The sequence below is a fragment of the Talpa europaea genome, assembly GCF_964194135.1.
Source record: "Talpa europaea genome assembly, chromosome: 5".
Classification (NCBI taxonomy): domain Eukaryota; kingdom Metazoa; phylum Chordata; class Mammalia; order Eulipotyphla; family Talpidae; genus Talpa; species Talpa europaea.
Window position 1 is genome coordinate 72,558,707 of NC_140071.1, and position 27,813 is coordinate 72,586,519.

The window sequence follows — 27,813 nt, forward strand, 5'->3', positions numbered from 1 at the left end:
ACAAAGGATTAGGAAGGTATTTGTCTTTCATTTATTTAATAATCTAGTTCTAGATTTTTTATGGCTAAATACAACCAGTATGATTAAAATGAGTCTATTAAAACTACATTTGAAGTTCGAGTCAAAAATAAAACACAGTTTCATATTGCCTTGTTTTTTGACCTCTGTACATATTTAATTTTACAGGCTACATTATGCTCAATGAAAGGCTGTATGAGAGCACTTGTGGCCCAACTGAAATCTGAAAGTGAGGACCTACAGCAGGTACTGCCTAGAATTTCAGCTGTTTTTCTTAAATATTAGCAGTTAATATTCTGAATAAGATTAATTTAAGCTGTGGTTCAGTACTTAGTTTCTCCTGTTTAAACTACGGTTACATTAACACCAGAATAATAGAAAATATTTAAACTGTAGCAATTCCTTTTGACTCTATATTAGCATTTAGGAAGAATTTCTCTATTAACAGCTTTCTATTCTTATCTCTTTGATTAAAGAGCAACTAGTATAAAACAGTTCATATACAAATTATTCTAAAATTGACTCATTTGCAGGTTATTGCAAGTGTTTTGAGGAATTTGTCTTGGCGAGCAGATGTAAATAGTAAAAAGACACTGCGTGAAGTTGGAAGTGTGAAAGCATTGATGGAATGTGCTTTGGAAGTTAAAAAGGTACCTTTTGAAACATTTAGTACTACCATAGAAGTTTCATCTTTGACTACTTTATTACTAATTTCTGACCTGTTTACCTGTCAGTCCAAGTGTTGTGAGGAAAAGATCAGGGTGAGGCTGGAGGCACAGGGGTGAAAGAATTCATCAGAAATGAAGTTGAGAACAGAACAGGAAGATTTATTGAAATACACTGCTAAGAGAAGTAGTGGGCGAGCTGGGAGAAGTCTGCGCCCCAAGGAGGATTTGAGGCTCTCTTTTATATTCTGTTTTCATTGGCTTTCGCCAGTTTTCTCCTGTTATCTTCTGGGATGTGTGGTCTCCAGCACTGGCCTTTGACATAGAAGCATGTTCTGGCCTCTGCTTCTGCCTTCCTGGAGCTGGGCTAGTTTTTCTGGTCGTGGTGGTCATGTTACAGGGCAGCCCTGATATAAAACGGGTTGCCTGACTGTGGGTTTTCATCCGCGCGCTTAAAAGGGACTTATTAATACTCCACTGCAGGCACACACAAAAGGTTAATAAAAGGTCTATTTACAAGGGAAGGGGAAATGAGGAAATGTACAACTCAGGGAGGAAAAAAGGGAGATAAAGTCTTAAATGCGTCCTACCCGTTATGCCGACCTGGAATCCCAATGGCACTCTGAGAGCTGGCCGCGAGCCAAGAGCCATGAAGCCAAGAGAGAGACGGCCAAGACCCACGTGTCTAGTATTATACCAAACCTGGCTGTTTAACTCCACCCTCAGGTCCCAGCAACCCTCCCTTTGGTGATGATGGGATTTGTCGTTCCCAGTGTCTTCATGACTTTGATCTGGAGTGGGGGTGGAGTCCACAAAGCCTGTATGGATTTAGCTCAGGACATCCTTTACCCCTAACAATCAGTTTTATGGCCTTATCCCCAAGGCAGCCTTATCCATTACCTTATGTATTTCAGCCTCCCAAACCTGCCTGCTAGGTCAGGAGTAGGGGCTCAGTTTTTAACCTTATTCAGTTGTACCCCAACATAAAGGAGTAGGGGCAGATTCATGCCTAGTTGAGAATAAATGTTAACCTCTGTGCTCTTCAAATATTGATCCTCCAAAATCTACAAATTTTGATAGTCATCAAGAGGTGAGGATTGGGTGAAAAATCCCCAAAAAATGATAATTTGTTTACAAGAGGTAATTTAATGTCCAGTGGGATATCTACTTAAGAAACTAAGTTTTGTTGTTTTGGTTTTTTGTTTGTTTTTTTTTTCTTTTTTTTTTCATTAAACTTGAAATTAGAGAGGGCTAAGCAAATCAGCTTACTAAAGTGCCATGTTTGGTTTGTGAGTTTTTACTTACTGCTTTGGAATGAAGAGACATCACCCCAAAATAGAGAAATAAAAAGGATTTATTAACAGAGGGAATAGAGGAAAGCAATGAATTAGTGAGGGAAGAATTCTACAGAGGCAGGACCACCACAGGCAACACCTCAACCCTTTGAGCTAGGTGGGGGTTGAGGGTGGGGAGGGGTGATAGATAAATTGCCTGCAAGGCCTCCCATTTTTTTGGTGTGTTTGTTTGCAAACCTCTCTACTTCCTTATAATCCTCCCACCCCGCCCCCCCACACACACATAGAAAATCCTGCCATTCTTGCTGGGAGTTGTCCTTCAAGCCAGCAGGTTGTAAGTGGGTGGGTTGGAGAGGGAGGGTAGGGTGGTGGGAAATGGTACCAGCTCACAGGGGCGCCTTACCCCCTGCCAGGGATGCATTCCTGTACAGTTTTAACTAACCCAGGCCTCTTTTCACCCAACCAGTCTCTATAAATTTGCTTATACTTTTTAAATTTTTCCTTCAAAATGTCCTTTTGAAAGACAGCAAAAAGTTTTGGTTTTTAATTATTTATGTATTTTTGATGAATTTTGCCATTGCATCTCTGGAAACCCTGATACCGGAATTGTAGGTTTTCAGGCTTAGTCTCCCAGCCAGGAATGATCCCAGACTGCAGGGGCCAGCACTGAGCCCCAGCCACTAGACCACCATGGGTTGGTGTTTCATGAAGCCACAGCAGGAACTTCGCAGACGCTCAGGCAAGCAAGCAGGAAGAGGCAGGTTTGTTTAGAGAAAGAAAAAAAAAGTTTATTGAGGAGAAAAGGAACAGAAATAAAGTGGGACTCCCAGGCCATGAAACCAGGCCAGGGAGGGGCAAGGAAGCCAAAGTGGAGTCGTGTCTCTGTCTCAGAGAATATATACCTTCTTTCCCTAATTATTCTAAAGCTCCACCAGTCTCTTTGTGATTGCTTGGTTCCCAGGTGGCCTCACTGCTCCTTACCTAACAGGTTTGTTTTTCCCCATTTGTTGCATCTTCCCCCTTGTTTGATAGATTTATCTTTATTACCCAGTCTCCCAAATGAGCATCCGTGCATGTCAAGGAAGAGAAAGTCAAACATCAGCTATTGAAGAAAAATAGGCTGGCTCCCACTGATCTCAATGCTGACCCCTTTCCATCTCCCCCTTGCATAAATATCCCTGCACTCTGTCAAAGGGCAGGACGGTGGTCTTCTATGAGTCTGCTGCCCTCCTCATTTGTCAACAAATTAAACCACTCAGACTCCACCTCCCTTTATTGGCTGAGGGAAACTGAGGCTGGCGTTTGGTAACAATGTTGTTCTTAGTCCTGGGATATTTATTATTCCCAGCGAAATTAGTTACATTCCTCTTGTTGTCCTTATCTCTGGACTCTTCCTTAACTCTCTGAAGGTCCCCACCTGCACTCTCCTTGAGGCTGCCTAATTCTCCCTAACTTGCCCTAGGATTCAACCCCAAGAAAATCAGCTTAAAAATTATTAGAAATAAGAAAAATATTCAACCAAACAATTGATTATAAAGGTAATATTCTAGGTACTTAGGGGCCACATAAAGATACCTTTAAAACCCTACTGTGTTGACAAACAGCAATTACTGTTCCTTGAAAAGAAGATATGTAGATAACCAAAAAATACTTGAAAGTTTATTCAACAACATTAGTCGTCTAGAAAATACAAATTAAAATTATAATGAGATAACATGCATATTATTTTAGTTAAAATTTAAAAGACTGATTAAGTGTTATCAAGGATGTGGATCACCTGAAATTCTCGTAGAAATATGAAGTGTTAAATCCATTTTGGATAATGTTTGGCAGTATTTTAAACTTAAACATACACCTACCTCCATTCCCTTCCTAAATCTTTACTCAAGAGGAACAAAAACTTACGGTTTTGTTCACAGCAATATTATTTGTGATAATCAGAACACTAATGTCCTTCAGCAGGTAAATGGGCAAACAAATCATGGAATATCTACAATGTAATACTACTCAGCTATTAAAAATTTAACAAATGCAATAATCTACAATGATATAAAACAGATCGGTAGTTACCTGAGTTTGGGATGAATTACAAAGGGAATACTAGGGAATTGGGTGGGGTGTTGGTGACATAAATGTTACCTTGATTAGAATGATAGTTTCATAGGTATGCACATACATGAGAAATGATCAGATTGCACACTTGAACCATTTGCAATTCTCAAGTTAAACCTCAGTAAAGTTACACAAACCAATACCATGCACACTTTAAAACTCCTACTCTCATCTATCTTGTATATTTTTAGAAATACCTGATGTGTCTTTATGTATTATGGGAACTTATACTGCTGCAGAATAAATAGTTCATGATTTTATAACATCTTAAAGACCTCAGAATTCTACATGTAGACTAGTTGCTACAATTGAGAAAGCTAGATTAAAAGACATATCCTACTGAGAAACATAAAAGAAGACTATAATAAATGGAAAGATATACCCCTGTTCTTATAAAGATAGTGTTTTAAAGATCATTCTCCCTAAATTCATCTATAAATTTTTAATGCAAGCCCAATCTTGGAAAAGGTAGCCCACCAGAAATTTACCCAATTCGGGTTTGGACCCACTTGTAGTTAGCAGTATTAGAATTTTCATGCAATGTACCAGTCATTATGACCATTCTCTTTTCTCTTTAATTCATCATCTCTTTCTTCTTAGCTTCATTTACTAATAGGGGAATTGGAGTTACCTTCCATAATCATATGTATTACATTTTTAACTTCATTTAGCTGACTTTTTCCACCACACAGTGACCCTTTCCTTCATCTGCGCTCTGTGCCCCAAATATTGTTATTTACTCAAAACTATCAGTTCCTTACTCTTGCTTCTATTCTACTAGCTGTAGAGAAGACTATATGTTTTAACTTATGTATAAGCCCAGTATTTTGAAGATGAAAAAATATTTGTTAGTTCTTCTGACCCTACATTGTATCTTTTCTTCCTGTGACACCCAAGACCCTGAGCAAATTACTTTCTCCATTTCTTTGTTTTTTTAAGATTTATTTATTTATGCATACAAGTACTGGGGTATAGGCCAGAGGTATGGGGGGCTAAGACGATTCACCAGAGACAGATTTGGGGGGCAGAACAGGCAGGTCTACAGAAAAACACTGCTGAGGGGAGCAGCGGGTGAGATAGGAGAGGTCTGCTGCGCCATGTGGGTCACCTCCCTGCTCTGAGAGCTGCAGATTGCTTCATAGTGCTGACGCTTAGCTCCTTGCGCCACCAGGGAGGCCCCACTTTCTCCATTTCTTAACTAACATTACCTTCTTCAGTCCTTCCTAATTTTGCTTTCAGCACAACTGTTCTCGTAAATCACAAATTACTAGGTTTTTTTCTTTTCTACTTATACCTGTATTTGACAATTTTTTAACTACGTGCCTTATTGAAACTCTCCTCTTTGTTTTTACCACCAGTATTTCTAACCTAAGATCATTTCTTCTTATTGCCTCTGATTCTAATTATAAAACATTTGCAGCAAAATTCTTGGTCCTCTACATGTAAGATTATAGAAAGCCACTTTTTTTTTTCTTTCTCCCTCACCTATGGACCACTTGCAGTTTTGCTCATTCTTCTAGACTTGATGTTTTTTCTGTTCTCCTGTTGTTTTCTGTCCCACTGTCACTTCAGTCACACTTTAAATTGAACTCTTAACTTTCTTACATATTTACTGATGAAAGCATTTCCTCCAGACTCCTGTTTATCTGATAAATAGTATATAAAGCTGCTCCTAGATTACTTCATTTATTTATTTGTTAATTTTTGGACAGTATTTGTTTTTTTTTGTTTGTTTTTAGATTTATTTATGCATACAAGAACTGGGGTACAGGCCAGAGGTGTGTAGGGTGAGAGGATTCACCAGAGACAGAGTGGGGAGCAGAACAGGTGGATGGACTGAAATACACTGCTGAGGAAGCAGCAGGCAAGTCAGGAGAGGTCTGCTGCATCATGTGGGTTGTTCCCTGGCCAGGAATTGAACTCCTGCTGCACTGGCTGCAGATAGCTTCATAGATTGCGTCTTAACCCCTTGAGCCACCCGGGAGGCCCAATTTTTGGACAGTATTTTGGACAGATTTTGATTTTGACAGTATTTGATTTTGGACAGTATTTGATCACAGCATCCATGATCCATCTCTCCCATCCCTTATGCTCTTCCTTCCCCTGTTTTGACCCTTTCTGCTCCCCTATTGTATGCCACAGATCTGTGGTCAGCTTGCAAGTTTTATCTTTTTCCTAACCCTTTATTTGGTTTCTCACTAAATTTTTTTTTTTTTTTTGAAGATTTATTTATTTAATCATACAAGCACTGGGTACAGTCAGAAGCGCGGGAGGGTGAGAGAATTCACCAGAGCCAGAGCGGAGAGCAGAACAGGCAGAGTGACGAAGTACACTGCTGAGGGGAGCAACTGGCTGCAGGAGAGGTCTGCGCGCCATGTGGGACCCTTGCCCGGTGGCCGGGGATCGAACTGGTGCTGCTGAGGCTGCACGCAGCTTCGCAGCCCAGCGCTCAACCACTGTGCCACCAGGGGAGGCCCTCTCACTAAATTTTCTAATGAAGAGAATAAGAATAAATGAATTGTTACCTATAAGAATAAATGAATTGTTACCTATTTATTGGATTAGGCCCAAAATGTTTGCCCAAACCTGCAAGTCCTTACCTCTTGGCCATGCTTCCCACTATTCCCCACCGTGGACTTTGATCTTGTGTCTTCTTTCTGCTCATTGGTCCTCCCTTGTTGGTCCCCACTTCCATGCCTTTCCTCATTCCACTTCTGCCAGGAGCACCTGTCTTCTCAATTCTGTATAGCTCTTCTACAGAAGAGCTGAAATTCCATGAAATATTTTATTTACTTTATTAAGTTCAGGTAGTGATAATCTTTCCTTTTGAGTACTTTATTTCATTATGACTTTACATCTTTTTTTCCCCAAAGTAAATTGTTAGCACCTTTAAAGCAGTTATCAGTATGCTTTGTTTGTAGCCTCTGAAGTACCTCTAATTGTGATAGCTTCAGAGTAGAGTTTTAAAATGAATGTTTGTTCCCTAATCTATTTGTAGTGAGAAGAAAGACTGACATCAGCATCATGGCAAGGTGTTTTTCCAGTATGCTTTCCTTTTAATAAGTTACATTGTTATTGTTCAATCAACCACATATATCCATGTGTTTTTTATACAAACAGAATATATACACAATGCTTTCCAACTTGTTCTTCTCATTTAACAATACTTCTTAGATATCTTTCCATATCAACATATGGGTTTTTTTAATTTACTTTCTGTTTTCCTGAAAATGTTATTTTATAATAGTTTCCATTTTATTGTTTTTATTCTAACATAAGCTCTTGTAAGAAATGTGTCTACCATTTAAAAACTTAGAATAAAGCTTGTAAAGTCATTAGTTTAATATTGTGTTCTGCTTATTTTATAGTTTATGGGACTTAAGTTCCATTTTATATTTTATAAAGTTGTTCTAAATGAAGAGTCCTAATCCTTTTCATTGAGGGCTAGACAGCATGTCAGATAAAAATAATAACTTATTCCATACAAGTAAACACAGGAGTTACAAGAGATAAATTCTGCCTCTAATTAGATGATTTGTTCTTAATAGGAATCGACTCTCAAAAGTGTATTGAGTGCCTTATGGAATTTGTCAGCACATTGCACTGAGAATAAAGCTGATATATGTGCTGTAGATGGTGCACTTGCATTTTTGGTTGGCACTCTCACTTATCGGAGCCAGACAAATACTTTGGCCATTATTGAAAGTGGAGGTGGAATATTACGGAATGTGTCCAGTTTGATTGCTACAAATGAGGACCACAGGTAAAAACAGAGTTTTTTATTACTTCTAAATGAATTAGTAGAAAATTCATCAAAATCAACAAGCAACTATAAACCAGAGACACACTATGGGGGGAGGAAGGATTAGGGCCAAAATAAGGGGGTGGGAATTGTATGGGGAATATAACCAAAATGAAAATTCATACATTGTGCAAAAATGAAAAATGATGTAAGAATTATATAAAATAAAATTTTTAAAAATTCATATTCTCTAAAGGGCCCAGTTATACATACTGTTTCATATAATTATGCAAATTCTGGGCTAAGCCGTATTACAGGGAAAATACAGGTATTAATCCCCAATTTACTCACTTTATGTGTACTCTAATAAAAGTTCATAATATCGTAAAGATGTCTAGAAATAAACAAGTAAGAGATGAGAGATATGACCTGTGTATAGAGGGAAAAAATTCAAGTCACAGATAATAGAACAAAATCCCTTCCTTTTGGTCAGTATGGAATAAAGGAATGTAAGGTTTATGAAAAACTGATAAAAACAGTATACTGGTGTTGCAAATGGTGTTGTAACTTCAATAATGATAACCACTATTTAGCCAACAGACATTTGTCTAATCTGCTAGAGCTGTGAGACTTAGGAAAGCACTTTGGATGCAGGATAGACATTTTCAGAACTTGGGCTCTATATTGTTTTAACAAAAATAAGGGTATCTTCCACAGCATGTTGTTTCTTTTTAATTTATCCAGTATTGTTCCTCTCTTACTTTCAGAAAGATCATGAGGTACTTTTAGTAAAGTATAACCTATAAAAATACATTTATAGGTTGTAAATAAACAAAGATGTTCTTTATATTTTTAATACATAAACTTGCTTTATAGCCCTTTCTGCCATGCAAAGATTTCTTAAACTCAGTAAGCACTCAGGTATCTACTGGATTGCTGAGAGACCACCATGTTGAAGCTGTTGCAAACACTTGACACTCAGTTTAAAACCCACTAAAGCTGAATATACTGTGTTGAAACTTCATTTCATATATATTAAAAGATGTGAAGCTCTCTCAGGTCCCAGAATTCGTTAAGCCAATTTTCAACCCTTGTTTTTGTTACCTTAAGATGTCTTGAAAACCTTTCATTCACTTTATTTTTTAAAATAACAACTACATATACACAGTTTGCCAGAGCATACGTAAAGGGGATGGCAGTATAACAGAGTCAAGCTGGAGACATAAAGATTATACTCCAAAAGTCAGTTTGCTTCTCTAGGAGAGTCATTGTTCTTGCTGACTGCATAAAGATCTGTTGATCACTTCTCTCTGCCTCTTCCAAGCTACCTAAGTGGTCAGCACTGTGGCACCAATCCATAGATTAAATTATTACAAAGCCCCTGTTCAGCATAAGATTTCATGATATATTTATAGTCCTTTTGATATAACTGGACTAAAAGAAAAAATTTTAAGAGCTGTTGGAACCAGAATGCAAAATGCAGAATATACATCTATAAAAGGATTTTCCACCAGAAAAATAAATGTAGAATAGACTAAAACTAACACTTTTACTTCTTTTGGTTTGAAAGAGGAGCCATTAAAACAATAAATATTAGTTAAACTAGCAAAAGCAGATAGGGAATGCTTGAAATTATAGTATAACTTTTATAGTATAACTTGGTTATATTTTGCATGTTCAAGTTTTAGTAGTAATCTTTAGATTTATATGTGTTCTACCTTTTTATTTGTTGTTACTACAAACAGATTTTGACCATAGTTTTGTGATCTCTTATTTATACTTCAGGCAAATCCTAAGGGAGAACAACTGTCTGCAAACCTTATTACAACACTTGAAATCTCACAGTTTGACAATTGTCAGTAATGCCTGTGGAACCTTGTGGAATCTCTCAGCAAGAAATCCCAAAGACCAGGAAGCATTATGGGACATGGGGGCAGTCAGCATGCTCAAGAACCTCATTCATTCAAAGCATAAAATGATTGCTATGGGAAGTGCCGCAGCTTTAAGGAATCTCATGGCAAATAGACCTGCTAAATATAAGGATGCCAATATTATGTCTCCTGGCTCAAGCTTGCCATCTCTTCATGTCAGGAAGCAAAAGGCCCTGGAAGCAGAATTAGATGCTCAGCATTTATCAGAAACTTTTGACAATATCGATAATTTAAGTCCCAAGGCATCTCATCGTAGTAAGCAAAGACACAAGCAAAGTCTCTATGGTGACTATGTTTTTGATAGCAATCGACATGATGACAATAGGTCAGACAGTTTTAATACTGGAAACGTCACTGTCCTTTCACCATATTTAAATACCACAGTGTTACCCAGCTCCTCTTCACCAAGGGGAAGTTTAGATAGTTCTCGTTCTGAAAAAGATAGAAGTTTAGAGAGAGAACGAGGAATTAGCCTGGGCAACTACCACCCAGCAACAGAAAATTCAGGAACCTCTTCAAAGAGAGGTTTGCAGATCTCTACCACGGCAGCCCAGATTGCTAAAGTTATGGAAGAAGTATCAGCCATTCATACCTTCCAGGAAGACAGAAGTTCTGGGTCTACCACTGAATTGCACTGTGGGACAGATGAGAGGACTGCAGTAAGAAGAAGTTCTACCACCCACACACATTCAAATGCTTACAACTTCACTAAGTCAGAAAATTCAAATAGGACATGTGCTATGCCTTATGCCAAGTTGGAATATAAGAGATCTTCAAATGATAGTTTAAATAGTGTCAGCAGCAGTGATGGTTATGGTAAAAGAGGTCAAATGAAACCATCAATTGAATCTTATTCTGAGGATGATGAAAGTAAATTTTGTAGCTATGGACAATATCCAGCTGACCTGGCCCATAAAATACATAGTGCAAATCATATGGATGATAATGATGGAGAACTGGATACACCAATAAATTATAGTCTTAAATATTCAGATGAGCAACTAAATTCTGGGAGGCAGAGTCCTTCACAGAATGAAAGATGGGCAAGACCTAAACATGTAATAGAAGATGAAATAAAACAAAGTGAGCCAAGACAATCAAGAAGTCAAAGCACAACTTATCCTGTATATACTGAGAGCACTGATGATAAACACCTCAAGTTCCAACCACATTTCGGACAGCAAGAATGTGTTTCCTCATTTAGGTCAAGAGGAGCCAGTGGTTCAGAAACAAATCGAGTGGGTTCTAATCATGGAATTAATCAAAATGTAAGCCAGTCTTTGTGTCAGGACGATGACTATGAAGACGATAAACCAACCAACTATAGTGAACGTTACTCTGAGGAAGAACAGCATGAGGAAGAAGAGAGACCAACAAATTATAGCATAAAATATAATGAAGAAAAACATCATGTGGATCAGCCTATTGATTATAGTTTAAAATATGCCACAGACATATCTTCCTCACAGAAACCATCATTTTCATTCTCAAAGAGTTCTTCTGGGCAGAACACTAAAACTGAACACATCTCTTCAAACAGTGAAAATACATCTGCACCTTCGTCTAATACCAAGAGGCAGAATCAGCTCCACCCAAGTTCAGCACAGACCAGAAGTGGTCAGACACAGAAAGCCACCTCTTGCAAAGTTCCCTCTATCAACCAAGAAACAATACAGACTTACTGTGTAGAAGATACACCAATATGTTTTTCAAGGTGTAGTTCATTATCATCTTTGTCATCAGCTGAAGATGAAATAGGATGTGACCAGGCAACACAGAAAACAGAGTCCGCTAATACTCTACAAATAGCAGAAATTAAAGACAACAGTGGAACTAGATCAACTGAAGATTCTGTGAGTGAAGTTCCAACAGTGGCCCAGCACATTAGAACCAAGTCTAGCAGACTCCAGGCTTCTGGTTTATCTTCAGATTCAAGCAGGCACAAAGCTGTTGAATTTTCTTCAGGGGCCAAGTCTCCATCAAAAAGTGGTGCTCAGACACCTAAAAGTCCACCAGAGCACTATGTTCAGGAGACTCCACTCATGTTTAGCAGATGTACCTCTGTCAGTTCACTTGATAGTTTTGAGAGTCGTTCAATTGCCAGCTCTGTTCAGAGTGAACCCTGCAGTGGGATGGTAAGTGGCATTATAAGCCCCAGTGACCTTCCAGATAGCCCTGGACAAACCATGCCACCAAGCAGAAGTAAAACCCCTCCTCCTCAAACAGTTCCAACTAAACAGGAAGTGCCTAAAAACAAACTACCTACTGCTGAAAAGAGGGAGAGTGGACCTAAGCAAGCTGCTGTGAATGCTGCAGTACAGAGGGTCCAAGTTCTTCCAGATGCTGATACTTTATTACATTTTGCCACAGAAAGTACTCCAGATGGATTTTCTTGTTCATCTAGCCTGAGTGCTCTGAGCCTCGATGAGCCATTTATACAGAAAGATGTGGAGTTAAGAATAATGCCTCCAGTTCAGGAAAATGACAATGGGAATGAAACAGAATCTGAGCAGCCTGAAGAATCAAATGAAAACCCAGAAAAAGAGACAGAAAAACCTACTGATTCTGAAAAAGATCTATTAGATGATTCAGATGAAGATGATATTGAAATACTAGAAGAATGTATTATCTCTGCCATGCCAACAAAATCTTCTCGCAGAGCCAAAAAACCAGCTCAGACCGCTTCAAAATTACCTCCTCCTGTGGCAAGGAAACCAAGTCAACTGCCTGTATATAAACTTCTGCCATCACAAAACAGATTGCAAGCACAGAAGCATGTTAGCTTTACACCAGGAGATGATATGCCACGGGTATATTGTGTAGAAGGGACACCTATCAACTTTTCCACAGCTACATCTCTAAGTGATCTAACAATAGAATCCCCTCCAAATGAGTTAGCTGCTGGAGAGGGGGGTAGAACAGTGGCACAGTCTTGTGAAATTGAAAAACGAGATACCATTCCTACGGAAGGCAGAAGTACCGATGAGGCTCAGAGAGGGAAAACCTCATCTATAACTATACCTGAACTGGATGACAGTAAAACAGAAGAAGGTGATATTCTTGCAGAATGCATCAATTCTGCTATGCCCAAAGGAAAAAGTCACAAGCCTTTCCGTGTGAAAAAGATAATGGACCAGGTCCAGCAAGCTTCTATGTCTTCATCTGGAACTAACAAAAATCAATTAGATGGCAACAAGAAAAAACCCACTTCGCCAGTTAAACCTATTCCACAAAACACTGAATATAGGACACGTGTAAGAAAAAATACAGACTCAAAAAATAATATGAATGCTGAAAGAACTTTCTCAGACAACAAAGATTCTAAGAAACAGAACTTGAAAAATAACTCCAAGGACTTCCATGATAAACTTCCAAATAATGAAGATCGAATCCGAGGGAGTTTTACTTTTGATTCACCCCATCATTACACACCTATTGAAGGAACGCCTTACTGTTTTTCACGAAATGATTCTTTGAGTTCTCTAGATTTTGATGATGATGATGTTGACCTTTCCAGGGAAAAGGCTGAATTAAGAAAGGGGAAAGAAAATAAGGAATCAGAAGCTAAAGTCAGCAGCCACACAGAGCTAACTTCCAATCAGCAGTCAGCTCATAAGCCACAAACTGTTACAAAACACACAATAAATCGAGGTCAGTCTAAACCCATGCTGCAGAAGCAATCCACTTTTCCCCAGTCATCCAAAGACATACCAGATAGAGGGGCAGCAACTGATGAAAAATTACAGAATTTTGCTATTGAAAATACTCCAGTTTGCTTTTCCCAAAATTCCTCTCTAAGTTCTCTTAGTGACATTGATCAAGAAAACAACAACAAAGAAAATGAGCCTATCAAAGCAACAGAGCCCCCTGACTCACAGGGAGAACCAAGTAAAGCTCAAGCATCAGGTTATGCTCCAAAGTCATTTCATGTTGAAGATACCCCGGTTTGTTTCTCAAGAAACAGTTCTCTCAGTTCTCTTAGTATTGATTCTGAAGATGACCTGTTGCAGGAATGTATAAGTTCTGCAATGCCAAAAAAGAAAAAGCCTTCAAGACTCAAGGGTGATAATGAAAAGCATAGTCCTAGACATGTGGGTGGCATATTAGCAGAAGATTTGACACTTGACTTGAAAGATGTGCAGAGACCAGATTCAGAACATGGTTTATCCCCTGACTCAGAAAATTTTGATTGGAAAGCTATTCAGGAAGGTGCAAATTCCATAGTAAGTAGTTTGCATCAAGCTGCTGCTGCTGCATGTTTATCTAGACAAGCCTCATCTGATTCAGATTCCATCCTTTCACTGAAATCAGGAATCTCTCTCGGATCACCATTTCATCTTACACCTGATCAAGAGGAAAAACCCTTTACAAGTAATAAAGGCCCACGAATTTTAAAACCAGGGGAGAAAAGTACACTGGAAACTAAAAAAATTGAATCTGAAAATAAAGGAATCAAAGGAGGAAAAAAAGTTTATAAAAGTTTGATTACTGGAAAAGTTCGATCTAATTCAGAAGTTTCAAGCCAAATGAAGCAGTCCCTTCAAACAAACATGCCTTCAATCTCTCGAGGTAGGACAATGATTCATATTCCTGGAGTTAGAAATAGCTCTTCTAGTACAAGTCCTGTTTCTAAAAAAGGCCCACCTCTTAAAACACCTGCCTCCAAAAGCCCTAGCGAAGGCCAGACAGCTACCACTTCTCCAAGAGGACCCAAGCCATCTGTGAAGTCAGAATTAAGTCCTGTCACTAGACCTGCTTCCCAGCCAGGTGGGTCAAATAAAGGTCCTTCTAGATCAGGGTCTAGAGATTCCACTCCTTCAAGACCTGCCCAGCAGCCATTAAGTAGACCTATGCAGTCCCCAGGGCGAAATTCAATTTCTCCTGGTAGAAATGGAATAAGTCCTCCTAACAAATTATCTCAACTGCCAAGGACATCATCCCCTAGTACTGCTTCAACTAAGTCCTCAGGTTCTGGAAAAATGCCGTACACATCACCAGGCAGACAGCTGAGCCAGCAGAACCTTACCAAACAAACCGGTTTATCAAAGAACGGCAGTAGTATCCCAAGAAGTGAGTCTGCCTCCAAAGGATTGAATCAGATCAGTAATAGCAATGGATCCAATAAAAAAGTAGAGCTTTCTAGAATGTCTTCAACTAAATCAAGTGGAAGTGAATCTGATAGATCAGAGAGACCAGTATTAGTACGCCAGTCAACTTTCATCAAAGAAACCCCAAGCCCAACCCTTAGAAGAAAATTGGAGGAATCTGCTTCATTTGAATCTCTTTCTCCATCTTCGAGACCAGATTCTCCCACTAGATCCCAGGTACAGACTCCAGTTTTAAGTCCTTCCCTTCCTGATATGTCCCTGTCCACACATTCATCTGTTCAGGCTGGTGGATGGCGAAAACTCCCTCCCAATCTGAGTCCCACTCTAGAGTATGATGATGGAAGACCAGCAAAGCGCCATGATGTTGCCCGATCCCATTCTGAAAGCCCTTCCAGACTTCCAATCAATAGGGCAGGAACCTGGAAACGGGAGCACAGCAAACATTCATCATCCCTTCCCCGAGTAAGCACTTGGAGAAGGACTGGAAGTTCATCCTCAATTCTTTCTGCTTCATCAGAATCTAGTGAAAAAGCAAAAAGTGAGGATGAAAAACAGGTGAACTCGAGTTCAGGAACAAAACAAGCTAAAGAAAATCAAATATTCACAAAAGGAACATGGAGAAAAATAAAAGAAAGTGAAATTTCTCCCACAAGTACTTCTCAGACCACTTCCTCAGGTGCTGCAAATGGTGCTGAAACAAAGACTCTGATTTATCAAATGGCACCTGCTGTTTCTAAAACAGAGGATGTGTGGGTGAGAATTGAGGACTGTCCCATTAACAACCCTAGATCTGGAAGATCTCCCACAGGAAATGCTCCACCAGTGATTGACAGTGTTTCAGAAAAGGGAAATCCAGCTGCTAAGGATGCAAAAGATAATCAGGGAAAACAAAATGTGGGTAACAGCAGCACTACTATACGCACTGTGGGTTTAGAAAACCGCCTGAACTCTTTTATTCAGGTAGATGCCCCAGACCAAAAAGGAACTGATGCAAAAACGGGTCAAAACTCTGCCGCTGTGTCAGAGACTAATGAAGGTTCTATAGTTGAACGTACCCCATTCAGTTCTAGCAGCTCAAGCAAACACAGTTCACCTAGTGGGACTGTTGCTGCCAGAGTGACTCCTTTTAATTACAACCCGAGCCCTAGAAAAAGCAGCGCAGACAGCACTTCAGCCCGACCATCTCAGATCCCAACTCCAGTGAATAACACTACCAAGAAACGAGATTCCAAAACTGACAATACAGAATCCAGTGGAACTCAAAGTCCTAAGCGCCACTCTGGCTCCTACCTTGTGACATCTGTTTAAAAGAGCTGGAATAATGATACTAAGAAGGTTATGTGTTAATTACAACTGCTATGTATAAATTTTGTTTCAAAGGAAACTTTAAAGACTGATGAAAGTTTTTGTAAATAGATTTGATTCTTGTTAGAGGGTTTTTGTTCTGAAAGCCATATTTGATAGTATACTTTGTCTTCACTGGTCATATTTTGGGACACAATCCTGATAGTTAGGAAGAAAATAGTAAAGCCAAGTATATTTGTACAGTATGTATTACATGTAATTAAGTAGCATCCCATCCTTTAATTATTGCTTGTATTAAAATAATGAACACTACAAATAGAAGATATGATACATAATTATCAGTCATTTCTAGGTTATAAACTGACTAAACTTACATCAGGGAGAAATTGGTATTTATGCAAAAAATAATCTGTTTTAGTTCCTGTGAGTCCATAATTAATCATGTGGCTGTGAAATTCACAGTAATATGGTTCTGAATGAACAAGTTTATCAAGCCTGCTTTGCTTTACTGCATGAATGAAACTGATGGTTCAATTTCAGAAGTTCTGTGGTCACATGATGTGCATATAGATAGCTAGGGTGTAACAATTTACACTATTTTGTGCTCAAAACAAAACAAAACAGAAAAATCTGTGTAATTGAAACTATTTTACCTGAACTAGATTTTATCTGAAAGTAGGTAGATTTTTTTGCTATGCTGTAACTTGTTGTATATTCTGGTATTTGAGGTGAGATGGCTGCTCTTTTATTAATGAGACATGAATCATGTCTCAAAAGAAACTAAATGAACATTTCAGAATAAATTATTGCTGTATGTAAAACTATTACTGAAGTTGGTATTTGAGGGTGTTATTTCGTATTTGTATTGTTAAAAGGGCCTCTTTTAAAAGCTTATATAAACTTTCTCTTCAAATTCTATGCATTAAGAGTAAAAGTTCTCTTACTGTAATAAAAATAATTGGAGCTATTGGCATTTAACCATTCCATGCATTGGCACTTAACCATTCCTGAATTTTTTTTAATGTGATTAGAACTTTTTGATGTTAGGTACTTTTACCCTTGTGTTTTTTTCTTACTCCCCTGGAATTCACTTAAAACAAATTAATATAATAACAATGTAAACTGCCACAGGACTAGGCATTGAACATAATAGGCCCATATAGAATATTTCCTTTTCCTTAATAGAAATCTAAACTCTATACTTGAAAAAAATGATTATTCTGATTGTAAGTAGTCCCTCCCAAGCCTCTAACTGTCTTGTCCCTTCATCTTCACCCTGTTAACTGGGTTTGGAATGAGCAAGTTTTATCACTCTACATATTGTGGAAAATTACAGCAGCCAGGCATAAACAGCATTTTGCCATGCTCATAAAATGCTAATCCTGTGGAATGTTAGTTAGATTTAATACCATTAAGATATTTAAAACACTATTTCAAAACCCCTGCCTGTTAAGGAAGATTGTTTTTGGTGAGTAGAGTTCTGGGTTGTGTAAGAACAGCAAGGAAAGTCCTCCTTCACAAAGAGAGAGAATTTGATAACACTTAGCTAATTTAACTTGTCTTCTCAGAATGTGTTCTAAAAGAATAGAGAACACAAATAATAAATTTTCTCTGGTGAATAAATGAACTTTTTTTTTTTTTAATGATCAAATTCATGCAGTTTGCATTTGGGAAAAGGAAAGGCTATTTAGGTGTGATGGTGCCCTGGGAAAGGGTGTGGAAAGGAGTACATACACCTCCCTGCTCCTCTTGAGTTGTTATCACATGTAGTGAGGCTGATTTTTTTAAGACAGAATTGCTATTTAAAGTTTAAAAAAGGCATTTGACTTTAAAGTATACACTCTTTCCACTGTGCCTCATTGCAAACACCTCGATTTACTAATCTTTGGAATATATCTACTTTTAAATTTTTGTCAAGTTTTATCTGAATGAAAGTTTGTGAATACTACTACTAATTTATTATATTTATACTGCTCTAAAAGGCTGCCTTATCCAACAAGGATAGATATATGCATATAAGTTATATTTCTTTTCTCTTTTAATTCTGATTTTCTATTTTTCTGAATTACATGCTGATTTTTATAAACCACTTTAAATGCTTTTATGGAAAGAGATGGAATATAAGCCAATTAGAATAAAATTGTCTTTTCAAGGAAAAAAAAATCAATGCTGACAATGAAAAAAGGGTTCCCTCATGTGCCAGAAAACTTACAAATTCCTGTAGGCAACACGTATTAGGTAAAGACCAGTCCAAATAGCCATTGAAGAAAAGTTGGTTTACGAAATCTTTTAGTTAGAGATAATGACAGAATTGGTAAAGGGACAAATCTCAGTTCTACTTTGAGAAATTCACAGGGTGCTGCTGTGACAGTAACAAGCCAAATATTTCCAGTTTATGCTTATTACAAGCAGTATACTGACCAAGTATTGGAGGATAAGTTAAGAATTATGATGCCTATTAAGAGAAGTAGGGGAAATGGTCCTTTCTAGCTTTGACTGCAACAAAGAACTCCAAAGGTAGTAGAGTGCATTTGAATCATGAGTCATGCTTATTAAGATACAACAGGGCTACCCTTCTATAGTTTCAGACTTGAATGGGGCCCAAAAATTTGCAGGTTCAACAAGTTCACGGATGATGATTGGTGCTGGTGGTCAAGGAACCACTTTTGAGAACTGTTGCTCGAAGGTATAACATGAAGCTCCTTCAGTGATTACCTTGTTACATCCATTTATCTCAACAAGTGGACCTTCAAACTGACAAAATTATACCAACAGATTCACTTCCCTCTCCTATAGGCATGAAAGATTTGAATATTGAATGATACGCTGGTATAGCCAATTTCATCTTCCAATAGTGGACAGATGTACCTGATGTGAATGACTTTAAGAGGTCAGCTGACATATCCTTTGAAACTGTTATTTTAAAGGCAATAGTTTCAGCAAATGTCTAATGTGTTTGCTTTAGTAAAGTCAAGAGAATATAAGAAATGATCTTTCAAATGAGGGAAGATTGATTAAAGGAAAATGTGCCCAATTTGTTAATAAAGAGTGTGAGTGATTAGCAACAATTACTATGACAAATCAGATTGGTATATGAGGATAAACTATGTTACCTGAACACAGGAAGGAAAAATGACAGAAGAGTAATGAAATAAAAGATAAGCCCAGAGAGAGCAAATAACATAGTATAGTCAAAAATTGTTTTGATGATGTAAAATACAGATTATGCTAATACAAAGTTAAGTGAAGGGATAGGTCTTAGGGTGAAAATCAGTTGTATGCTATATCTGAATTCATGTTTTAACAGGGTTTCCTTGTATTTAAGATAGGAAAAGAACAGTGTGCCATAAATGCAGAAAATATGTTGTCAAAGTGCTAAAGAAAGATTTAAGTAGTCAAATGATTAAAATTTACCAAACAAAAATAATTTTTCAAAAGTCAAGCTTACCGAAATAGGGTTTATAAATTACCTTTTTTATTCTAATGGGCATCTCCCTGATACTTATGCTGACTTTAAGATATTACTTTATAGTCTTGACACCTATGGACTTTGACTCCTGTAAACACTACGTCCTTTTCCTGCTGTGCTCATAACTGTTCTGTGGTCTATAAAACTATATTCTGGTTTTTGTTAGGCCATTGATACTTCTTTCAACCTGTATGTTCTATGTGTAAAATATTGTTCTTGGTGCTAAATATACTTTGTTTCTTCTAATATTCAGGATAATTCTCTACATTTGTGACTATTATTTTCTTGAAGCTTTGTGATTGTTACTTTTTTCAAATTAAAATTACTCAACATAATTTTTACTAGTTAAGGTGAGCATTGATTATAATGTTCATTTGTGAAAAGCAATTATTGAGAATGATACCAAATATCACCTGCCCCAAATGTTTGGAAATCTAAACATTTAGATTCAGTATTGGTCACTAAACCATGTATACAGTCTGTTCCCCTAACTGTGACTGCCCCACAAGATACTAACCTAGGGCCAGTGATTAAAGACTTGTATAACATGGTTTAAAAAAAAAAAAAGAAAAAGGCTGGGCTGCTCAGTTGCAAGTAAAAATCATGAATCACGAAGGAGAATTCAGGTTTTTGATTGAGTGCTAGAACTAAAAGGCTATATAGTAAAGGCTGAGGTTATTGGCATCATGACACAAAAACAAAAAACAAATCCAGCCTGTAGCGAAAGAAGGGAATATTTGAGAGGAAATCAGAGTGAAGAAGTAAGACACATAACACAAGTCACTTGTTCCTGGTATCGTCTCAATACCAGCTTTCTGGGACCTCACTATACTATTCCTTGAGATTGGGTCATTTGTGAACTTCAAAACAACATTTTGTTTCTGAATTACCTTGAAAATAACAAAAATTCATTAAGACATATCAGTAAGTTTTTAATTTTCAAAGATAGAGAAATCTTTATTTTAAAAAAATCTATGGAGAAAGAAATATACTTCCTACAAAAAAAAATTAGGTTGGCATCAGATTTCTTCTTAGCAATACTAGTGCCAAAAAGGAAAAAAATGGAACAAATAGAACAGTATATCACCATTTGAAGGAAATAAACATTAAGAACTCTGAAACCAGCTCAATTAGCATTTATCTAAAATACTTGTAACATTCAGTATGCTTGGCAACAAGACCCCAAAAGACAAGATGTTTGTTTAAAGAATTTTAGGTAGCAGGCCTCCCTGGTGGCAGAGGGATTAAAGAATGTACTGTGAAGCTATCACCAGCCACTGCAGCACAGGTTCGATCCCCTGCCAGGGAGCTACCCACATAGTGCAGCAGACCTCTCCTGTCTTGCCCACTGCTCCCTTCAGCAGTGTATTTCAGTGCCTGTTCTGTTCCCCACTCTGGTAAATCCTCTCACCGCCCCCCAACACCTCTGGTTTACACCCCAGTTCTTGTATGAATAAATTAAAAAAAAATATATTAGGTAGATCACAGGCTCTGTTAGGAGGTCCAGAAAATCAGTCTTGAAAAATACACAATGGAAAAAATACCCAAACCATATGTCAGACTGCTTTAGTGAAGACCCAATTGCTGCCCCTAAATAACAGAACTTTCTCACACACATCCTCATCATAAAAAAAAAAAAAAAAACAACTTATGGAACTTGCTCCCACATATTGCTCTCTTCTGAATTGAAGTCTTGCTTGGATCAACATGACTGAAGTATGGGAAAGCTCAAATTTTTGGTTTCTCCATTTAAGAAGCTAAATTCATAAAACATGAATTTTCCAAATCTACAAGGGGTATCTCAAGCACTGAGCAGCCAAAAGCCAGAAAAAAGTTCTATCACATTATTCCTGCTGAATAGGAGTTGAAATAAACTATTTCAATTAAAAAAAAAAACTATTAGGGACCTCACTGGTGGCACAAGGGGTTAAGACACAACCTATGAAGCTGTCTGCAGCCACTGCAGCACGAGTTTGATCCCCAGCCAGCCAGCCAGCCAGGGTTCTACCACATGATGCAGCAGACCTCTCCTGACTCGCCCACTGCTCCCCTCAGCAGTGTACTTTGGTCAATCTGCCTGTTCTGTTCCCCACTCTGTCTCTGATGAATCCTCTCACCCCCCCCCCCACCTCTGGCCTGTACCCCAGCTCTTGTATGCATAAATAAATAATTTTTAAATGATGAAACATCATTAAAAAAAAAACTTAGCAATAAAAATTTTGTGCTTCCATGTATAAATAAATATTGTTAATCTGATCATGAATTTCAATGTGAATGTCCACATAACTCAAAAAGATAAAATTAACTTTAATAATATTAAATTACAGATTATTCCAACTCATACTGGAAAGCTAGAAGGGAGGGAAGACAAAAGCATAATAAAATTCAAATGTAAGCAGAGTCAATAGATGCTATTTTGTTTTTAACTTAGGAAAATAATCACTTTTAATTTAGTGGTAACCCCAGTGTTAGAAAAAAATTCCATCTAAATCACCAACCAAAATATAATTAAGAATACGTGAACAAGACATCAAAGAACACGAGAAATAGGGAGAGGGAGAATTAGTGAGAAAAGCATAAAATGACAATGATACCAAATAATAAATGTATTAAACACATATAGTAAAATAATCTGTGAGTGCACAGATTGGAGTCAAAAAATACCACAATAACAAAAGATACTTGGCTCATCTTGAGGTCTACAAGACAGCAGAGTGAAGACACTTGGACTACCTGTCCTCCAGATACAACTAGGTTATAGTACAACAAAGCCAAAAGAACCCTGAGGGAAAAATGGACTACTATAGCACACACTAGGCATAATGGTCTGGCAGAGAGGGGTACATAAAACTTTAATTGAATGTTATTTGTTGTGACATTGTACAAACCACAAAAGGGAGGGATGGCTGCTATGTGGAACCCCATAAAAATTGTTGACTTGGACACATGCCATAACTGGGGACTCCTGAAAACCATCTCTCCACTGGATAAGGGGGAACATAAGTTGGTGCACAAGATGGAGGGTGCACTGTTGGAGAGATTTCGGTGTAGAGGTGCAGAGCAAGGATTACTGACTGACCTGAGGCTTTCAATGTAGAACAGTTGAAGCCTGAACTGCTACACAGAAAACAGGTTTCAGCACCTGGGCCTCTTATAGAAGAGGCTATTACTCAAAGCTAAGGCTGAGGTAAGCAAAACATATGCTACCCCCCATACCAGGACAAAAACCAAGACAAAGAAATGCTTGAGCAAACTAGAGCTCAAGCTCCTAACAGTAACAGGAACAAACACTCCAGGATAAGACTGCTGGGAAAGACAAAATAATAACTCCTGGTGTCTGTGACACCAAATCAGCTACAATTCGTGGTAAGTGCTGCATCTTGCATTTAAAATATAACTAAAATGGAAGTGGACACAAGGCTATAAGATACATTAAGACAGAGGAGCTGGCCTAAGGGATGGAGTAATGGTGAACCCTACCACAAAACACTGGTATCCACAGTACAGTATAAAATTTGAAGACCTGAGTTTACTGGAAGTGATTGTTTGGTGGCCTACTGCCCCAGTATTCTTTCATACCTTCTACCCCACATCAGTGCCAATTCTTAGATTACTTCAATAGGTTCAAAGACAACAGTCTGGAAAAATACCCTATTATTTTTATTATTATGTTTTATTGTGTATATGTACCACATCTTCTTGATCCAGTCATCTATTTTGGGGCATTTGGGTTGTTGCCATAGCTTACCTATTGTAAATAGTGCTGCTATAAACATGGGGTGCCGGTGTCCTTTTGAATTAATGTTTTTGTGTCCTTTGGGTAGATCCCTAGGAGTGGAATTGCCGGATCATATGGAAGCTCCATTTTTAGCAGATTGAGGATCTCCACACAGCTCTCCATAGTGGTTGGACCAGTTTGCACTCCCACCAAAAATGTAGGAGAGTTCCTTTTTCTCCACATCCTCACCAACATTTGTTGTTGCTAGTTTTTTAAATATGTGCCATTCTCACTGGTGTAAGATGGTTTCTTATTGTAGTTTTGATTTGCATTTCCCTGATTACAAGTGATGCTGAACATTTTTTCATATGCCTGTTGGCCATTTGCATTTCCGGAGAAGTTTCTTTTTAGCTCTTCTGCCCATTTTTTATCTGGGTTATTTACTTTGTTTTTGTTGAGTCTCATCAGCTCTTTGTAGATTTTTGTGATCAGTCCTTTATCATTAGTGTTGTGTGCAAAAATGTTCTCCCAATTGGTGGGGTGTCTCTTTGTTTTGGTTTCTGTCTATTTTACTGTACAGAAGCTCTTTAATTTGATGTAGTCCCAGCTGTTTATTTTTTCCTTCACTATCACTGATTTGGGTGATGTGTCTTTAAAGATGTTAGTTACTGAGGTGTATGTCATGTAGTGTTTTGCCTTTATTTCCTTCTATATATTTTATGGCTTCAGGTCTTATGTCTAGTTCTTTAATCCATTTTGAGTTGGCTTTTGTGCATGGTGTGAGGTAGTAGTCAAGCTTTATTCTTTTGCATGAAATACCCTATTATAAGTCATAAAAAATTTAAAAAGACAGAACACACCACAAATACCAGAGCATAAATCAGACAATTTTACAAGCAAATGGCAACCCAGAAAATCAGAAATATTTCTAGGCTACTTATTTGATCCTCCATTTGATTAACTCTACTTCCATAGCTTTCCTGAATTTGTTACTTTCTTATTTAAAGATTTTGTTTATACCATCTGTTCATTTATTTCTGAGCTCATTAATTTGTTCTTCTGAATTTTGTTGCACCTTTTTGATTAGCTTTGCTGAGTTCTCTTCTGTTACTTTGAATTGCCTTTCTGAGTTTTTCTCCATACTCTCTTGAGGTCCCTTATTTCCATGTATTATATTTTTTGCCACCATTTTTGCTACTTGAGGTGTTCCTATTATATTGTTTTTAATATCTTAGCAGAAACTTAAGGGGGTTAACTTTTATTATTCCCACAGCTAGTGCTATCGTTTTGTTCGATTTTTCTGGTTTCTGTATATACTCAGATCTGTTTTGTAGCTTTAGTCAGCAGAGTTGAAGTGTTGGAGAGAGTTGGAGGTATACAGGTGATTTGTGTGGATGAGTTAGAGTGGGGCTGGCTCATGTTTGTGGCACCCCTTAGCCCCTCACACAAGTTTAGAATGAGATACTCAGCAGTTCCTGTTCTCCCAAAGTGCCTCACAAATTAAGTTCCAGTCTTAAAGTGGTAAGGGAGAGTGTAGATCAGAATGCCTACTAAGGTCTCTGGGGAGCCTACCACAGTGTAGCTGCAACCATGACCCTCCTGGGAGCTGCTGAGTTCTGCTACCACTAGTTGGGATGCTTCCAGGGCATGCACTAGAACTCACTGAGGTCTGTGGGGTCGACACTGAAAGATCTGCTACCAGGTCCAGTCAAGGGGCTGTCTGAAATCTGCTGAGGAAAACCACCTGTGAGGCTGTTTCCAGCGCCCAATCTGGAGCTCATAGATGTCTGCAGGGGGTCAAAGGTGGTGGATCAGTTTCCCATTCCCACCCTGGGACTCCCCAAATTCTTCCAGCAGAGGTCTGTGTGGGGTCTCCAGAGATGGGTCTGCTTCTAGGTCCTGTCCCAGTTCTCAGTGATGTCTGCAAGAGCTACTATGTAAGGTCCTTACCAGTTCTACTGTGCTACAGGCAGAGCCCAGCCAGCCACCAGGGCTCACCTTGACCACCCAATTGGGCTACCTGCTTGGTCCATTTCACTGCTCATTGGGCTTCCCTCCTCAGGACCTTAACCCTAGTGGGTGCTGTCTTCATCTGTTTTTCCATTAGGCATTATTAGCTTTGCACTGCTGCAGTCTGTATGTGGAGGAAGAGTCCATTTTCTTCATTCTGCCCCCTTCTTGCCACAATTACTTGTTTTCTAAATCCTTGCTTGTTTAAAATAATCTTTTTTGCCCTCATTCAACGGATCATTTGGATCCCAACTTTCCTCACAATTGTTTCTCCTCAAGACTCTTTACCTTCTGATGTTTACCTTGGCTAAGAAGTTCAAATACTGGTCAAAGATATTTTTCCCATTATAATTAACTTTTATTTCCTACCTTGATGTCTGAAATGTTTTGTTTTTATTCTTGAAATAAAGACATTTAACTGGCATAAATTGTGTTTTTTATCCAAAATTGTTTCCAGACTCAGGTTCAGCTGTCACCACTAGTGAGTCAATAATGAGATACAAGGCCTGGAGTTAGGAAAGCAAAGTTTTGATATTTTTAAGAGTCAATGTCCTGAGGAAATGGATGGGCCAGCATTCTAATATTCTATCTTGGATGTCTTTAAGTTGATTGGAGGGTTTTTAAAGGGACAGGGGATGTGGGACGTGTGTGTCAGCCAGTTTTATTTTCATGTTATCTTGACTCATGAGCACCTGGTGGTCAGACTGGTATCATTTCTCAAGGGCAAGGATTGTGGTGCTTGCAACCATAGGCCCCAATTCCTGTTTTCTTTAAGCAAAGGTATGGTTGGTGAGATTTTTAGAAAAGTTTTCTATCTTAATCTCAGCCAGTCTCACACGGTTATCTAGGTAGCCCTTTCTTCCTGCATTCCAAGTTCCTAGCCTGGCATGACACTGAGTTTAAGGTTGTTGTTTTACTTGCTTGGGGTGTGTAGCGGCAGTAAGATACAGTGCAGGATCTCTACGAATGGAGCAGATGGGTTAAAGGCAGAGTCCTGGATCCCTCGGTGGCTTTTTCAGGCTTTTATTACATTTACCAGCTACACAGCCAATCGGGGGGTGGGGGGTGGGGGGGGTTGGGGGGGGCCAGGAGGCTGTCAGGCCTCCCAGTCCCTAGCAAGTCTTCACTCTCTCTGGGCTCTCTGATGTTCTCTCGTGGCCTTTGCTTCTCTTATCCTTTTGCTCTGCTGGCGTCCCCGTGACGCCGTCCTTATAAGCCATGTCTTAGGCCAGGTGTACCCACTTACGTATGCCCACACCCTTCTCCAGGTGCCCTCCATCAGGCATGCATGCAGGACTGCAGGGATCCAGTATCAATCCTAATGGCAGGAGGGCAGAAAAGCCTGACAAACATTTACCCTACAGGGTATCAGATAAACTGTATCTGCAAGTACAAGCATCAAAAGTCTGAAAAAAATTCAACTTTCTGCCACTGCACACCCCAATTTTTTATAACCTTGGTTATAAAAAAAATTCTCTGTATCAAACACCAGTGTCTGCCTGTATGGGCAGGACTGGACACTGAGCAGGTTTTCTGTGATCCAGCAGACCAGGTTTAAGGAGGAGTCAGAGTCCTCAGTGGCTTTTGCAGGTGTTTTATTTAGATTTACCAGGCATGTGGCAGGCAGGGGTCCTGGGGGGCCGGGAGGCTGGCAGTCCTCCCAGCCCCCAGCAAGTCTTCACTCTATCTGGGCTCTCTGGTGTTCTGCTTCTCTTCTCTCGGCTTCTCTTTTTCTCAGCTTCTACTGGCGTCCCTGTGACACCGCCCTTAAAAGTCCAGTGTTAGCCCAGGTAATCCCATCTACCTATGCCCACACCATACTCCAGGTGCCCACCATCAGGCATGCATTCAGGACCACAGGGATCCATCATCTATCCTAATGGCGGGAGGGCAGAAAAGCCTGCTACCTTTTACCTTACCCTACAATCCACCCCCTCAGGGTTTTCTGCCAGACAGTCTATACAAGTCATATATATGTTTTTCTTGGCAATAGGACACTGCAGCCATGGCCCACAAAAACAAATAATGTACACCACAGTAGAACAAAATACATAAAATACAACAGAACACAAATATTTCCAGGCAGGGCAGCAACCTAGTGGCAAAAGACAATTATTGGCACCAGCAGGTGATCCATCAAATCTGCTGCCGAAGGCACTGCTCATACGAGGGAGGGGAACCACTCACGGCATCTATTGTAACACACCAGGCAGGAGCCGTCAGGCTTCCTAGCCTTCTCTGGCTGTAGTCTCCGCTACAAGCCACACGCTGCATCCACCCCCAGGACGCACTCACTCTTGAACTGGTGATTCTATTCTACTGTTGGGGGTAATCGCCAACCCTCAGGGTTTCTGTCTGCAGTCGCCCCAACACTTGGCTTTCAAAGCCACCAATGCGACACGCAGACCCCTGCACTCAGGCCAACCCACTGCACAAGCAC

At 38.9% G+C, this 27,813-nt stretch overlaps 1 protein-coding gene across 10 annotated transcripts in view; it reads left to right on the top strand.

Moving 5' to 3' along the window:
- The window catches only part of APC (APC regulator of WNT signaling pathway), a gene marked incomplete at both ends in the record, with an annotated part of 105,833 nt that extends 89,654 nt beyond the window's left edge, over positions 1-16,179 (top strand). For all 10 annotated transcript variants that reach the window (XM_084233099.1, XM_084233091.1, XM_084233095.1 and 7 more), the window contains 4 exons: positions 187-264; positions 552-668; positions 7,639-7,853; positions 9,618-16,179. In XM_084233099.1, the coding sequence (XP_084089225.1) occupies positions 187-264; positions 552-668; positions 7,639-7,853; positions 9,618-16,179 (6,972 nt within the window). The remainder of the gene's footprint in view (positions 1-186; positions 265-551; positions 669-7,638; positions 7,854-9,617) is intronic.
- Between the last annotated feature and the right edge of the window lie 11,634 nt (positions 16,180-27,813).